We start from the raw sequence: 17,247 nt of genomic DNA, 5'->3' as shown, positions 1-17,247 counted from the left end.
AGTTCCCTTGGAGAAAATTGGTGCTTTGGAGGGTGGACCGTATGGCATTGTACCCCACTGAGGTTCCTGTCCTCCCCAGGTTCCATCCCCAAATCCCCGGGAATTTCCCAATCTGTATATGACTAGCCAACACCCCCCCCCCCATCCCCCACCAGTGGCTGGGGGGAACCTGGCAAACCTATGCAAAAAAAGAGTTGCAGATGCACCAGGGACGCAAGCATCCTGCAACTGCCAAAGATCAGATGCAGGCCCATAGCTACAGTGGGGCACCTCGGGGCTAGGCCCCCTGACTTATTGGCAAGGCCCCTTGACTTCCCATCGAGCCCAGGACCCCCGAGCAGCAGCAGGTGCAGGAAGGAGCCAGATATTCCCTTATTTCAATTAGCCAGTGCCCCCTAAGAAATTTAAATGCCCTCCAACTAAAAAATCCTGGCGACGGGCCTGATCAGATGCAACATGGATTGTGAATGTGTTAGTAACTATTTCCTAGTGCACCGAGGTTCTGTTTTTTGCAGTACCCTGAGTTTGTGTCTTGTAGAAATTGTTTAACTGAAGGGAGGGGCTGCACAAGTCCTTACCCACTTGCTTGGCTGCTTGATATGCTAACGAGCAACGACACCCTTGTGAGGCCGGCTTTGGGCAACTCACGTGAGGGGGGGTGAGTGGTGGTGAGGGGGGGTGTCAACAGTAAAGGGGGGGAGCAGTGGCTAGTCTTGGCCCACGACACCCCCTCAGTCTACATAATGGCAGGCGATATGGTGATATGGGCAGGGGTCTTGTTGTAGAAAAAGAGCTGCCGGAGCTCATTAGCATAACTCATTAGCATAACTTATTTGCATATGCCACGCCCCCTGACATCGCCGGAAGTGACAGAAGGCCACACCCCCTGACATCACCGGAAGTGTGTCAGAAGGCCCGGCTACTTACCCTCCTGCTTCATCCTCATTCCCAAACGGAATGAGGATCGAAGCAGAGGGCGGGGTAAAGAAGGGGGTGGGGCTTCACCACGTGACCGCCCCGCCCCCTAGAGGTTCTCTTCCGGAGCTCCGTACCTGAGAGCTCCCCCCCCGACTAGAGCCCTGGATATGGGAAAAGGTACTTGCTACGATACCTTGTGTTTAGGCTAATCTGGGCTTTTCTTTGTACAGAGTTTTGACAGTAATGCACTGTAAATGAACCAGTGTCTTTCTATTGTAGGAAGTAGAGTGCCGGTAGGGAATGGGCAGGGACTTACTGGGAACAGCAGGGAGGCCCAGCCGACGTACAGCAACGTGCCTACGTCGCTGCCCACGTGATCCAGAAGTGATGTCGTCGTGTCCGGGATGTCAAGGTGACACTCTGGTATTTGGACAAAAACTCTATGGTAAATTTGGCTCCTACTACAGAGCATTTGCCCAAATACCAGAGTGTCACCCTGACATCCGAGGTATGATGACATCACTTCCAGGTCACGTGGGCAGTGACGTAGACATGCCGCTACATCACTACATGTTGGATCATCCTTCTTTTCCGGGGTATGCTCCCCCCCTGCTGGCCAGCTGATCAGTGGCAGGGAGGTGGGGCCTGGCCAGCAGGAAGTTGGACTGGGATGGGTTAAGTACCCAGCTAGGCCCAACTCCTTTTCTATGAAATAATATTGCAGCAGATTCTGCCATAACATAATTGTGGGGAGGAATGAAACATTTGATACTTCCTGCTAGAACAGTTCCTCAGTGGAGCAGGCCTCCTCGGGAGGCGGTGGGCTCTCCTTCTTTGGAGGTTTTCAAGCAGAGGCTAGATGGCCATCTGACAGCAATGCTGAGTCTATGAATTTAAGGAGATTGTGAGGGAACGCAGGAAGGGATGAGCCCTTCTCGTGGCCCGTTCTTATGTGCCCAGAGTAATGCCGATCGCCCCTTTGGGGGCAGGAAGGAATTTTCCTCCAGGCCAGATTGGCCCCAGGGATCCTGGAGTTTTTCTGCCATCCTCTGGGCATAGAGCAGGGGTAGAGTTGCCAGGCCAGGGTTGGGAAATACCTGGAGATTTGAGGGATGGAGCCAGGGGAAGGTGGGATTCAGGGAGGGGAGGGACCTCAGCAGGTACAATGCCATGAATTCCACCTTCCAAAGCAGCCATTTTCTCCAGGTGAAAAGATCCCTGTCACCTGTGAATTTCCTATATTGTGCAGAGGGTTGGACTAGATGACCCTTGGTACCCCCTCTAGCTCTGTGTTTCTATATATTTAGTGGGCATGGACCACCTGAGAACACTTAAAGACCGCACTGATTTGCTCTTATGTTCATTGCTTGGAACGTTAGCCAGCTACTGCAACATAAACAAACAAGAATTCTTGATCCCACATCCTCCACATTCGGCCACGTGTGAAGGGGAACCAGGTGCCTTTTCTTCGGTAGAATTGTTTTTAATAAGGAGAAGTTTGTCCATGTTCTAGGAAGGCAGAAGTTCCACTTCCCTTTGCGTTTCTCTTACTTCATTTCACAGAAAGTGTCAATTTAAAAAAAAAAACAACACCAAAAAAACCTCAGCATCTTTCCCTGCTTCGGTTAGAACAATATTTCCGGTTGGGGGGCCTGATGAAGAAGAGACGTTAAGAATGAGAAACTAAGAAACGCTCAGACGACAATGGGGAGTGCAGGTTCACACACTGACATAATTCCTACACAGGTAAATTACTAGGCAAATCGTGTGGATCATTGAGAGTTGTTTTTTTAAAAAAACACCTCAATGTGTAATTGTAACATGTGATGAATAATCTCCACATAGGATTGACATATAGCTCTGATAGCTCAGTTTGACCCAGAATCTGGGCTAGGGATGCCAGTCTCCAGGTGGGACCTGAGCAGGGGTCGTTTCGTAGAAAAAGAGCTAGGGGAACTCATTAGCATAACTCATTAGCATATGCCACACCCCCTGACATCAGGGGCCCGGCGGTGGACCTGCAAGGCCGGCGGGAGTGCAAGGAAGCCCCGCGAAGGCCCTCCCTGGCCCCAGGCAGGCAGGGGTGGGGAGAGGCGGGGAGGAAGCGACTTACCCTCCCTCTTCTCCTGCCTCCTCCTGGCTGAATGAGGGCCGGAAGCGGGGCGGCCGGAAGCAGAGGGCGGGGCTTCGTCATGTGTCCCCCCCCCCGTACCTCACCCGGGGGAATTGCGATCCCCCCCAAAATGACCTCTGGACCTGAGGATCCCCCAGAATTACAGTTCACCTCCTGGCTACAGAGGTCAATTCCTCTGGGGGGAAAAATAGATAATTTGGAGGGTGGACTCTTTGGTGCTGTAGCCCACTGAAGTCCCTGTCCTCCACAGGCAACATCCCCAAATCTCCAGAGGTTTCCCAACCTGGAGCTGGAGACCATACCCCGCCACACACACCTCTCCAGTGGCCAGGGGAGACCTGACATTCCATTTGGTGCCTGTTTTGGAGTATTAGCTGGCCTGGATTCCCAGCTTTCAACTGATGTCAAATGCGAATGCCTAGGCCGTTTGGGTCCAGAGACCAAAGACAAATCTGCAGGATTCTGGCTCATGTACGAAGTCGAAACAGAGCGGTTACATCTTCCGTTGATTCTCGCTGGTGTGAGAGAAGTCTTTATATTTTTAGAAACAGGAAACTAATTTTAGATGGTGCTTTAGCAGATCAAGTGGAGCCAAAGCGGGTGGATGGAGGAGAGGGGATTAATCTTTCTGGCGCCTGCAGCCATACCCTTTCCTCCCTTTAAAATATTTTAAGGAAACAATATCCTTTTAGATTTTTTTTTGACTGAATAAAGCTAGATGCTACAAGATAACCAGTGTAATCCTCAGCAGAGTTATACCTGTCTAGGTCTGTTGAAATCAATGGGCGTACCTCTGCTTAAGATGTGCACATGTGTTTTTAGTAAACTGTTAAGGGTTGAATACTTGGGAGAATATCGGTCAAGAAGCTCCCACCTGAGAACTTCTGTTTGCACATTCAGTGCAGAAACATGCATAGGGTTGCCAAGTGTATCTTTGCTGGGAGCGGGGGGCTCCGGGCCGGCGTCTATGGAGGACACCAGGCACCATAGAGTTTTCCTTTGTATGGCCGTGGCCCCGCCCCCAGCGCACGTCACGTACTTTGGGGGTGGGGTTCCCCCCGGGGCCCGATCCGCCGGCGGTGGGGAACGGGCCTCTGGGGCGGGGTTTCCCCGCCCCCCGGGGGGACTTGGCAAGCCTACTGGAGGTTGGCAATGCAAGCCTTGCTTCATCTTTTCCTCTCTCTCTCCCAGACAAGCTTTTAGGATTGCTGGCTCTGGGTTGAGGAACAACTGGAGATTTTTGGTAGGGTTGCCAAGTGGCACTTACCCTTCCGGTGGGGGACTCCAAGTTGGTTCCTGGTGTGTGCGTGCAAGCAAAGCGCGCGCGCGCCGCATGCACGTCACAGGGAAGTGACGTCATGACGCCGGGCACGCTGGGGGCGGGGCCACGACCATACAAGGGAAAACCATAGAGTTTTCCCTTGTATGGCTGTGGCCCCACCCCCAGTGTGCCCGGCGTCATGACGTCACTTCCCTGTGACGTGCACGCTGGGGCGGGGTCCCCCCCCCCCGAGGCCCCGGCGTCTGGGAACGGGCTTCTGGGGCGGGGGGATTTGGCAGCCCTAATTTTTGGGGTAGAGCCTGGGGTTGACAGGGTTTGTGGAGAGGAGAGATCTCAGCAAGGTACAAACAGGCTACCCTCCAAAGCAGCCATTTTTTTCCATGGGACCTGATCCCTGTCAGCTGGAGATCAGTTGTAAAAGCAGGGGATCTCCAGGCCCCACCTGGAGGTTGGCAACCATATGCACGTTGCAGGTTCTCATCGGTTCCCTCACCTGATGGTGCTGAATTCAGATTGTGACTGCAGTAGATGTGGAAGGGGCTTCCACTGTCCCACCTACACCATTTCCTCCACCTGAAACAGTCCAGGGAGTGGTGCTATTTGACCCATTGGGGAAACCCGCAAGTATACGTGTGAGTGTAGTTCAGACCCAACCTATGTACCATAATACGGAGGGGCTGTAGCTCAGTGGTAGAACATCTGCTTGGCATGCAGAAGGTCTCAGGTTCAATCCTTGGTATCTCCAATTAAAACGACCAGATAGGAGGTGATGGGAGAGACTTCTGCCTGAGACCCTGGAGAGCCATTGCCAGTAGGCCCGTAGCCAGGGGGACATTTGGGGGCAATGCCCCCCCATGGATGAGCGCTGCCCCCATGGGAAAAACAATTTTTTTGTCAATTTTTTTTTATTTAGGGTATAAACATTCATAATCAACATTAAATTTGTTACATTTGTCCCTTTCATACCCTACCCACCTCCCTTTCCCCCTCTCTAATATAAAAATGTGAGATGCACTTGGGGTTTCCAAAATGACCCTGGGCACGGTTAGGGAAGCTTCAGTCTCACTTTCTTTATCCCTGGCTGGAAAATAAATAGGTTTTTAAAATTGCAAAAAATAAAATAAAATTCCAAACTGCAAAAGAGAGAGAGTCAGAGATTCCCCCACCCACCCCCTGGTCTCGTGTAGACAAGGAAGCCAGTAGATGAGAAAGAGGATGCAGCTCCCCCTTTTAAACATGGAAGAGGACTTGGCTCCCCCCTCTAAATGCCACTCACGCAGTGGACAGCAAGTGGCGAGCCCATCTGGAGCAGAGGAAGAGGATTCGGCTTGGCGGCGGAGGCCTCACTGTGCCTGCACCGGCTGAGCCAGCCTGGTTCACATATCAGAGGGTCACATGGCGGGGCTGGTGCAGGTGCAGTGAGGCCACCACTGCCAAGCCGAGACCTCTTCCTCTGCTGTGGGCGGGCTTGCCGCTCTCTCTCTCTCTCTCTGTTTCCCCCAGCTCCCCTGCCTCACAGGCAGGGCTATTTTTGGGCAGGAACGCACAGGAACGGAGTTCCAGCTGGCTCCCGAGTTGGCCACGCCCAGCAGGAACTCATTAGCATAATAGGCCACACCCAACAGCAGAAACTCATTAGGATTGGCTACATTAGGGGGTGTGGCCTAACATGCAAAGGAGTTCCTGCTACAAAAAAGAGCCCTGGAACCGTTTTGACCACAAACAAGGTAAACAGAATAAGAAGCAAAAGGTGGGTGTGGCTGGATGACCACACTTCTGGCAACATGGGGGTGCGGCCTAATGTGCTAATGAGCTGTGCTGTCAGGGGTGTGGCCTAATATGCTAATGAGTTTCTGCTGTTGGGTGTGGCCTATTATGCTAATGAGTTCCTGCTGGGCTTTTTCTACAAAAAGAGCCCTGTCTCACAGGATTTCCCAATGCCCCTCCACCCAAAATCTTCTGACTACACCCCTGATTGCCAGTCTGAGATGAACGGATGGTCTGATTCAGTAGAAGGCAGCTCCTTGTGAAATGTGTATGCACAGAGGGTTGGACTTGCTCCATTGTGTCTCTTTTGAGAGTATGCTTCCGTTTTTATTGCACCGAAGGATGATTAGATCTACCAAGTAGTAAGTATGAAATATTGGTATAAAGGAAGATCATTGGTTTCTCTGTGTCCACTAAATAATAGATATGAAATACAGAGAAATAATTGCGGTTGATTATTAGACTCTTGATATTTTCCAGTCACAACTTTGGGACCAGGGGTTGTTTCGTAGAAAAAGAGCTAGGGGAGCTCATTAGCATAACTCATTAGCATATGCCACACCCCTAACATTCCCCCTCAAATGGCGTGGCCCCGCCCCCAGCGTGTGACGTCACTTCCGGATGACGCACACGCGGGGGTGGGGTTTCCCCCAGGCCCCGATTCCGCGGGAGCTGGAATCGGGGCTCGAAAGCGGGGGGAATTCCGCCCCCCGGGGACATTTGGCAGCCCTACATTATACCCTGCTGTGGTCCCTCCTCTCTCCAAACCCTGCCCTTCCCATAGGGTTGCCAAGTGTCACTTACCTCTTCCGCGGGGGACTCCCGGGTGGCTGGGGGTGGGGCCACAACTATACCATAGAGTTTTCCCTTGTATGGCCGTGGCCCCGCCCCCAGCATGCCCGGCGTGCCCGCATCACTTCCTGGTGACGCGCACATCGGGGAGGAGTCCCCCCGGGGCCCGATCCGGTGGCGCCGGGGAACGGGCCTCTGGGGCGGGGGTTTCCCCGCCCCCTGGGGGGACTTGGGATCCCTACCTTCCCAAGGTCCAACCCCAAATCCCCAGGAATTTCCCAACCCAAATATTTCCCAAACCTATTTTAACAAGAACAGGTTCCCTAGTTGTGACATGGCAAAATTTATCCTCTGGCTGGATGTGTGCTTTGTGTTTCTGATTTGTATTTTTGTTTTTTATTAGCTTATTCATTATAGGTATTGTTGTAAGCTGCTTTTGAATCCCTATTGGACAGAATAACAGGGTAACTAATAAATAAATAAATAGTTTGGAACAGTTACCACAATTCTTAGGGGTTTGGGATGTTCAGGTCCATGAGAACTTTCACATTCCAGGGATGGTTGGGATTCTGGTTGAACCAACCTGTGCCCAAAAGGAAGGTTTGGCAATCCTTCGAGGCCTCCAGCCCGAGACAGCTGTGTGATTGATCCCCTTAAGGTGTGTCAGGCCAAAAATGAATTCAAGCCTTCATCTTTTCTGTCGGAGCTGTTTCCCAATTAAAATTCATCTTGACAATCTGCATAGTTCACTAGTGAGGTGAGGAGGCGAAAGCTTGCTGGGTCAAAATGAATCAAGACGTAGGAATGCCAGCCTTCAGGTGGGACCTCGGGATCGCCAGGCATTACAGGTCATCTCCAGACTACAGAGATCAGTTCCCCTGGAGAAAATGGATGCTTTGGGGGGCGGACTCTATGGCCTTGTACCCCACTGAGGTCCCTGTCCTCCCCAGGCTCCACACCCAAATCTCCAGGAGTTTCCCAACCTGGATCTGGCAACCAGTGTTCCCTCTAAACTGAGTTAGTGTGAGCTAAAGGTAAAGGTTCCCTTGCTCGAAAGCCAGTCAAGTCCGACCCTAGGGTTGCGGTGCTCATCTCCGTTTCCAAGCCGAAGAGCCAGCGCTGTCCGAAGACGTTTCCGTGGTCATGTGGCCGGCATGACTAAACACCAAAGCGCACGGAACGCTGTTACCTTCCCACCGAAGTGGTACCTATTTATCTACTTGCAATTTCTTGCTTTCGAACTGCTAAGTTGGCAGGAGCTGGAACTAGAGACGGGAGCTCACTCCGTCATGCGGCACACTCGGGTCTCGAACTGCTGAACTACCGACCTTCCACAGCCTGCAGTTCAGCGTCTTAACCACTTGAGCCACCGCAGCTGCTTAGCTCACAGTTTTCTAGCCTCCAGCTCACACATTTTTGTCTTCACTCAGGAAGGAGGGCTCCAGAGCAAACTACCGTATTTTTTGGACCATAAGACTCACTTTTTCTTCCAAAAAAAGTGGGAGGAAAAGTGAGTGCGTCTTATGGACCAAAGGTTCAGAATATTTTTTCCCCTGTTTTCCTCCTTTAAAAACTAGGTGCGTCTTAAGGTCAGGTGCGTCTTATGGTCCGAAAAATACGGTAATTTACGCAGTAGCCAAATTGCTAACTCACAACTTTAATGCCAGTAGCTCACAAAGAAGAATTTTTGCTCGTAAGACTCCACAGCTTAGAGGCAGCATTGCTGGCAACTCTACTTCCCTCACTGGTGGCTATGGGGGACCTTGGCAGCCCTAATCGTGAGGGACTGAATTCTTTTTTTCCTCCTCAGCGAGCGAGCCTTCCTGCCCCTTAGTGAAGCAAGCCTGCCTTTAAGGCAACCACATCCTGTTCAGGGAGGAGGAAGGCTGAGAGTTTGTTCTCTTTATTTCATGAGCACATGCCTCTGTTATTGTTGCTCTCCCCCCCACCCCCATTTGTAAATTGCCACTGAAGTACAGAGAAAAGAACTACATGCAAGGAAAGGTCTATGAGGAGTCCTCTACGGATTTCTGCAGGAGCAAAAAAATCTGGTAATATTTATACTGCAAATATAGATTGCTTTTTTAGTTACTTTAACTGTCAAACTTTCCTGTCCCTGTTTATGGGAACCCAGAACTTTTTACACACCAGGTACTCACGCTCCTTCCCAGAGACACCACCCAATGCGACAGTCCACTTCCCCTTTCAACTGACCCTCAGGGAACTAAATATTACTTCCCTTTCACGCAGCCATCACCTACATCTATGTCTATCTGTATATCTATTAGTGTCACCAGGTCCATCCTGGCAACTGGCAGAGGATGGGGGGGGGAGAGACTTACCAGGAGAAAAAGGAAGGCCCAGGCCACATCACTACCATCACACAAGAAGTGACATCATCACTCTGCAATGCTACTGCAACACTCTGGTATTTGGGCAAAAACTCTGGTAAAAACAGCTACTACCATAGATTTTTTGACCAAATACCAGATCATTGGCCAGATTTTTCTGCCGTTATGACATCGCTTCCTGTGCAACTCTGGCAATGTGGCCTCGGCCTTGCTGTTTTTCTTGGTATGTCCCCCTGCTGGCTAGCTGATTGGCAGCTTGGGGTAGGGTTGCCAAGTCTTACCTTGGCTTTAGCGGGGAGAGTCCTGGCCGTCCCCGGGAGTTCTTCCCGGAAGTGACGTCATCACATTGGGCACGTTGGGGGCGGGGCCACTATCATTTGAGGGGAAACCATAGAGTTTTCCCTCAAATGACAGAGTGTCCCCCCACAACGTGCCTGACACAATGATGTCACCTCCGGGTGACGTCATCACACCGGGCACGTCTCCGTGCACCCAGCACTTTGAGGGTTGGGTTCCCCCCGGCAGCCCGATCCAGGCCAGCGGGGAGTGGACCCATCGAGCAGGGGCTTCCCTGCCCCCCTGGGGGACCTGGCAACCCTAGCTTGGGGGCAGGGCCTAGTGGTGGGGAACCCTCACCTCCACAGGGGAATCTGACAACCCTAATATCTATATATACCTGGACTGAGGCCTAACTGGGGGGCGTGGTTTGAGGAGGGGAGGGACCTCAGCAGGATGTAATGCCATAGAGTCCACCTTCCCAACCAGCCATTTTCTCCAGGGTAACTGATCTCTGTCCCCTGGAGGTAGGGCTGCCAGCTCCAGGTTGATAAATACCTGGAGATTTTGAGGGTGGAGCCTGAGGAAGGTGGGGTTTGGGGAGGGGAGGGACTTCAGTGGGGCGTGAGGCCATAGATTTCACCTTCCAAAGCGGCCATTTGCTTCAGGTGAACTGTCACCTGGAGATCAGTTGTAATAGCAAGGAGATCTCCAGCCATCCCATGGAGCTTGACAACCCTATCTGGAGATCAGTTGTAATTGTGGGAGATTTCCAGGCCTCTCCTGGAGATTGGCAATCCTGTTTGCTCCTCAGTAAGTAACAATGAAGTAAACATGCAGGAACTGGCTAATTTTAGCTAGGAGGTGGTAGGCGTACACAAGGGCTGAGGACAGACTGGCAGTATGAAGCGTGAGGGAGGCGGGGCAAAAAGACCCGGACCAAGTTGTGCCAGGGATTCCCGGTCGCACTGCACCTACTGATGCAGGAGCATACTGGGGAGGAGGCGCAAGGGAGCATTCGCACTGTTGGCCTGCCCCTGGCGGAGGCGCGGCTGTAAGCGGTTTCCCCTCCTGTGACGTGCGCCTATGCGCATAGGCGCAGCACCGCAGCAATGCGACTTGTTTGCGGCTTTTAGTGTGCACATTTCCGGGAAGCGGGTTTACTATGGCTTTCAGCTGGTAACGCGGTAGGGAATCGTCATAGGACAGGTTGAGTACGGCTGGGGAACACCTGACAGCTGTGGCTGTGTGAACCGGCCTCTTTAATCCATTTGTGAAACGTGCCTATTATATCGGGCCAAACTGCCAGTCTGTATTCAGCCAAGGTTGTTCCTTCCCTTTGACGTTATTTCTTCAATCTCATATTTATTTATTTATTAATTCAACTTGATATACCGCCCTAACCCCCGTAGGGGTCTCTGGGCGGTTTACATGAAGGGTGCTAGTCACAATTTTAACCTAACTAAGGCCACATTTTTTCCACGGGGAATGGGACAGCCTACCGGCACCCCAGGTGGAGGTAGATGTCTCTTTATTCCGGTCTGGCTGGCTTCCTTCCCGGCGGTATCGAGCTGTTGTTCTTACTGCACTTTCTGCATTTGCTATTAAAAAGTCACAAGAACCACCAAAACAAAACCCTAAGTAAGGGTCCTGTGAGTTTTCAGGCCGGGACAGCTACAGAGCTGATTGCACATAAGGTGCATGTTGCTAAGGTTGCTGCAGGATCCGGAGGGATTTTCAGGTGATTAAGAACATAAGAACACAAGAAGAGCCCTGCTAGATCAGAGCAGTAGTCCATCTAGTCCAGCGTCCTGTCTCACACCATGGGCAACCAGTTCCTCTGGATGGCCAACAACAGGGCACAGAGGCCGAGGCCTTCCCCTGATGTTGCCTCCTGGCTGTTCCCCTCAGTCACCATGGCTAGTAACCATTGATAAACTTATCCTCTATGAATCTATCTAATCCCCCTTTAAGGCTGTTTATTCCTGTGGCCATCACTGCATCCTCTGCCGGCAAATGCCACATTTTAATCACTCTCTGTGTGTAACATAATATTTCCTTCTGTCAGTCCTGAACCTACTGACCATCAGGCAGTGATGAGGGGAAAAGGCCTCTTTCAGTGATTGGCTGGGCAGTGCTGATGTCACAGTGAAGCTGACCTTTATTATGATGTCACAAGAGGTCAGCTGAGCTTCAGGACAGGGAGACGGGAGTCAGAGTGGCTGCTGGAGGATGCAGTGAGCTGAAAAAGAAGAGCCTGAGGAAAGGGTAGGGGGACAAGGAAGTCTGGAGACTGAAAGGGCATCTGGAGAAAGCTGAAAAGAGGAAGCAGTGTCCGTTCATAGGTTAGGGTTGCCAGATCCAGGTTGGGAAATACCTGGGGATTTTGGGGGATGGAGCCTGAGGAGGGGGGGGGTTATGGAGGGGCGGTACAGTGCCCTAGAGTCCACCTTCCAAAGTGCCATTTTCTCCAGGTGAACTGATCCCTGTCACCTGGAGATAGGGGTGCCGGCCTACAGGTGAGATCTGGGAATTCCCGGGAATTACAGCTCATTTCCAGAGATCCACTCCCCTGGAGAAATGGCTGCTTTGGAGGGTGGACTCTGCGGCATGGTACCCCCGGAGATCCCCATCCTCCCCAGGCTCCACCCCCAAATCTTCAAGTGTTTCCCAAGCTGGATCTGGCAAGCCTCACCACCTCATCCCCTGCCAGTGGCCGGGGGTGGGGGGGACCTGGCGACCCTACCAGTTGTAATCCCAGGAGATCTCCAGGTACCACCTGGAGGCTGGCATCCCCAGAGGGGTGTGTGGGCATGTTTGCAGGGCTTTTTTTGGTAGAAAAAGCGCAGCCGGAACTCATTAGCATAATAGGTCACGCCCAACAGCAGAAACTCATTAGCATATTAGGCCACACACCTGACAGCACGGCTCATTAGCATATTAGGCTGCACCCCCATGTTACCAGAAGTGTGGTCATCCAGCCACACCCACCTTTTGCTTCTTATTCTGTTTACCTTGTTTGTTGTCAAAACCCAGGGCTTTTTTTGTAGCAGGAACTCCTTTGCATGTTAGGCCATACACCCCTAATGTAGCCATTCCTAATGAGTTTCTGCTGTTGGGTGTGGCCTGTTATGCTAATGAGTTCCTGCCGGGTGTGACCAACTCGGGAGCCAGCCGGAACTCCGTTCCTGTGCGTTCCTGCCCAAAAATAGCCCTGCATGTTTGTGTCCCCGTGTTTCAAGAAGAGAGACTCATCTCCCCATTGTGTTTCTGACCACATGTGACTATTCCCCAGGAAACTCTCTTTCTTTGTCACTCTCTCATGAGAAATAACCGCCAAAAAGGCACTTAAAATCCATTGCTTTTCTGAAATTTAATCTCAATTGGATCCAAGATTAGGCCTTGGAACATGCTGCAGATCTTACACGCACACCCCCAAAAATCTTTTTTGCCCCCTCCCAGGTCCATCCTGGCCAACCCAGCCGTTGATGGGAGAGGAGGGTTGCCGTATCCAGGTTGGGAAACTCCTGGAGATTTGGGGCTGGAGCCTGGGGAGGACGGGGACCTCAGTAGGGTACAAAGCCGTAGAGTCCAACCTCCAAAGCATCCATTTTCTCCAGGGGAATTGATCTCTGTAGTCCGGAGATGAGCTGCAATTCCAGGGGACCCCCAGGTCCCGCCTGGAGTCTGGCATCCCTAGGCACTCTTGACAGGAAGAAAAGAGGCAGCGGGTCAAGAAAAAAGGCCTAGCAAAGGAAGAGTTATCAGAACAGAAACCATCTTCAGCAAAGGGCCCCCGGCTCTGCCTGTTGTTGTTGTTCAGTCGCACAGTCGAATCCGACTCTCCACGGCCCCATGGACCAGCTCCCGCCAGGCCCTCCAGTCTTCCGCCGTCCTCTGAAGTTTGCTCAACTTCATGTTCATTGCATCTATGACACTGTCTAACCATCTCATCCTTTGCCGTCCGCGTCTTCTTTGACCTTCAATCTTTCCCAGCATCAGGGTCTTCTCCAGGGAGTGCTCCCTTCTCATTGGGTGGCCAAAGTATTTGAGCTTCAGTTTCATTATCTGGCTTTCCAGGGAACAGTCAGGGTTGATTTCTTTTAGGATTGACTGATTTGATCTTCTTGCAGTCCAAGGGACTCTCAAAAGTCTTCTCCAGCACCACAGTTCAAAAGAATCTATTCTTCGGCGCTCGGCCTTCCTTATAGTCCAACTCTCGCAGCCATACATGACTACTGGGAATACCATTGCTTTGACCATGCGGACTTTTGTTGGCAGGGTGATGTCTCTACTTTTTATCATGCTGTTTAGGTTCGCCATTGCTCTGCCTGTACTTTCCCATTTATTTATTTGTTTTTAGCCTAGTTAATTATTTTCTGTTATACGTTTGGCTAGCTAGTTGTCTTGGGGAGATCATGGATAAATGGCCAGTTCTCAGCTGGGAGTGGAAGGGATCAAGTACTTTCTGTTCACTTTGTAGCAGGTCAAAAATCGCTGTTCTTTTTAACAAAAATTACTGTTTTAAATTTAATTTTTAAATTTTGATTTGATTTTTTGTTATTTTACTGCTTTTTTATCTGAATGGGACAAATCGCCTTGTTACACAGTAGAAAAGCCATTGCTAAGCCTGCCCAATAAGAGCTGATAATGATAAAAGCTGATGGGCACAATGAGCTTAGCATTCCGGAAGAGTTCGGGAAGTAATTAACTTGGCTGAAAGGAGGAGACTGAAAGGGACAGTGCTTTGGCTTGCCACGTGGGGCAACTTGGTGCTGCCAGTGTATTTTAAGGAAAAGCCAAAATAGGGCTGAGTGAACACAAAATAATGGAGAAAATACAGGAATCTAACAGCTTGTCACCAACTTCCTTAGGAGGCAATCCTTTGGATGCAATGAGATCTACATCTGAGAAAAGATGCACATCATAGGGCTGTATGTCCATCACTGATAACTCATTATCATTCTGAAACAGCATTGCCAGGTCAATGCAATGCATCAGGAGGAGGAATGAATGGCATTGCTGACCCTGTGACATCATTTCTGGGCAAATCCCAGATATGGCAACCAGCGAGAGGGCTGGGGAAACATTGGGGGGCATGTGACATTGGTGACGTTGGTAACATCACCACACCACTTCCTGGTTGCACCCAGAAGTGACAATGGGTAGCGCTAGGAATTGTTGGAAATGCTACAGTAAAACCATAGAGATTCTAGCGAACCCTAGAGCTACCCCTTGTCATTTCCATGGTGGTGCATAGAAGATGGTGACATGTTTTTTGCTCTCGCTGTCTCTTGAACCAGCAGCAGGCAACAGAGATGATCAGTGGGAGAACTTCCACCTAGCACGAGACTTGGTAACCCTATATCACACCCACCCCAAGATGCTCTAAGAAACTGATAAATCTCTATGGTCTCTGTGGGCAATTGGGTTCAGCGGCAGGGGATTGCCTGCCATCTCCTAGGAACTGGCAACCCTAGAAGTAGAGGCACTTTCTTCACTTGCCTTTCTTCAGTGTACTTATCCAGTGTACTTGGATAATGAGCACTTTATTTGTCTGCATTTATCTTGCCTCCCTGAATCAATTGCATTTATTTACGTACTAACTTTATAGTCCCTCTTTCTCACTGAGACGCAAGGCAGATTACAAACTTTAAGAATGCAATAGGAACAGCGTAATACATATAATAGACATTGTACTAAAATTGAATTGTGGCCGTGGAAAGCGCCTTCAGGTCACAGCTGATTTATGGAGACCTCATAGGGTTTTCAAGGCAAGGGACATTCAGTGGTGGTTTGCCATTGCCTGCTTCCACATCATGCCCCTGGTATTCCTTGGAGGTCTCCCGTTGAAATACAAGTCAGGGCCAACCCTGCGTAGCTTCAAGGATCTGATGAGATAGGGTTAGCCTGAGCTATTAGGGTTGCCATTTCCCTGGGGGGGGCAGGGGTTTGCCTGCGTTAGGGGCCCCCGATCCGCCAGCCTGGATCCGGCCAGCGGGGGGAACCCCACCCCCAAATTGCTGGGACGACATGACAGCGCAATGATGTCACCCTGTGATGTCATCACACCGGGCACGTCACCGGGGGGGTGCTCTAGCACTCGGCCTAAAAACTCTATGATACCACTGAGTTTCTGGCCGAATGCTACAGCGTCCCCCTGGTAACGAGCCTAGAGCGATGACCTCATTTCTGGGTGATGTTATCATGGCGCACGCATGTAGTGTGCATGCCAGAAGATCCCGACAAAGAAGCAGGTAGGGACCTGGCAACACTATGGGCTATCCAGGTCAGGAAAATTGAATTACAGACGTCAAAAGCAGTGCAATAATAACCTGTATGCGTGGAGTTAGGAAATTCCAGGTATAAGGCATAACATGCATGGAGTTAGGAAATGATGCTACTAGAGCTGGATTCAAGTTACCAGACCTTTCTTGTCATCTGGAAAAGCTCTTGTGCACAGTGAAGACAGATATGCCCTTTAAAGAGAAGTCACTGTGGGGTCTTCACCTGTGGCATGGTACCCCCAGAGATCCCCAACCGTGTTGCTCTGCAAATCTTATGGCTTTCTTTATTCTCTGTCAGTGAAATCTGGAGTGCATCCACATTGCTAATGGTGCAGTTTTCAGTGCCTTCCAGCTCTGAAGGAAGGGCAGGGCCCTTGTGTCATTTTAACGAGACACCGAGAGCCAGGATGCGGTGTGCACATTTCGGTTCAGTGTTTCGTTGTTGGAAAAAGGCCTCCCTGAAATTGCTCTTTAATCCTGTTCTTCCTTTCCAGGCCTCAACAGTCAAGGGAAAGGAGCCGAGAACAAGAAACGCTACAGCGAGATTTTCCGGAGTTTGGACGCCCTAGAAATTTCAATTGGAAATGCGTATGTATTCTAACAAAAAAGCAGGCAGTTATCTATGCGGGTATATAACAGTACGGTTGGGGGCAGGTCAGTGTGACCTGAGCAGTCTCAGAGGATGAGCCGGGAACAATCTTCACTGGGACAAGGGCAAGTATGATTAGGGAAATGACAAAATTGTCACCTAACCAGATTGTTGCTCACCTGTCCTGATCCTGAATAAGAACATAAGGGAAGCCATGTTGGGTCATCCAGTCCGTGTCACATAGTGGTCAAAACCCAGGTGCCATCAGGAGGTCCCCCAGCAGGGCCAGAAGCCCTCACACTGTTCCCCCCAAGCACCAAGAATACAGAGCATCACTGGCCCAGACAAAGTGTTCCAGTTTGGTGCAGTGGTTAAGTGCGCGGACTCTAATCTGGGAGAACCGGGTTTGATTCCCCACTCCTCCACTTGTACCTGGCTGGATGACCTTGGGCAAGCCATAGTTCTTCTGATAAGAGCTGTTCTTGAAAAAGAGCAGTTTCTGTCAAGAGCTCTCTCAGCCCCACCTACCTCACAGGGTGTCTGTTGTGGGGAGGGAAAGGGAAAGGACTTTGTAAGCCGCTCTGAGACATTTTTGGTTAGTGAAGGGCGGAGTATAAATCCAATCTCTTCTTCTTCTATACCGTGTAACTAATAGCCACTGATGGACCTCTGCACCATATGTTTATCCAATCCCCTCTTGAAGCTGTCTATGCTTGTGGCCACCACCACTTCCTGCGGCAGTGAATTCCACGTGTTAATAGGGTTGCCAACTTGAAAATTCCTACCGGCGGGGGAGAGTCCTGGAGGTCCGGGAGCCGGTCCTGTATGCGCGTGCGCGCTTTGCGCGCACG

At 50.8% G+C, this 17,247-nt stretch overlaps 1 protein-coding gene across 3 annotated transcripts in view; it reads left to right on the top strand.

Annotated features, from left to right (window-relative positions):
• GMIP (GEM interacting protein) overlaps nt 1-17,247 on the top strand; it is a 118,761-nt gene that overhangs the window by 35,918 nt on the left and 65,596 nt on the right. For all 3 annotated transcript variants that reach the window (XM_015427759.1, XM_015427758.1, XM_015427760.1), the window contains exon 3: nt 16,302-16,395. In XM_015427759.1, the coding sequence (XP_015283245.1) occupies nt 16,302-16,395 (94 nt within the window). The remainder of the gene's footprint in view (nt 1-16,301; nt 16,396-17,247) is intronic.

Source organism: Gekko japonicus, unplaced genomic scaffold (assembly GCF_001447785.1).
Source record: "Gekko japonicus isolate JY-2015 unplaced genomic scaffold, Gekko_japonicus_V1.1 scaffold474, whole genome shotgun sequence".
Lineage (NCBI taxonomy): Eukaryota > Metazoa > Chordata > Lepidosauria > Squamata > Gekkonidae > Gekko > Gekko japonicus.
The sequence above is the reverse complement of the archived record's forward strand: the minus strand, read 5'-3'. Positions and strand labels throughout refer to the sequence as shown.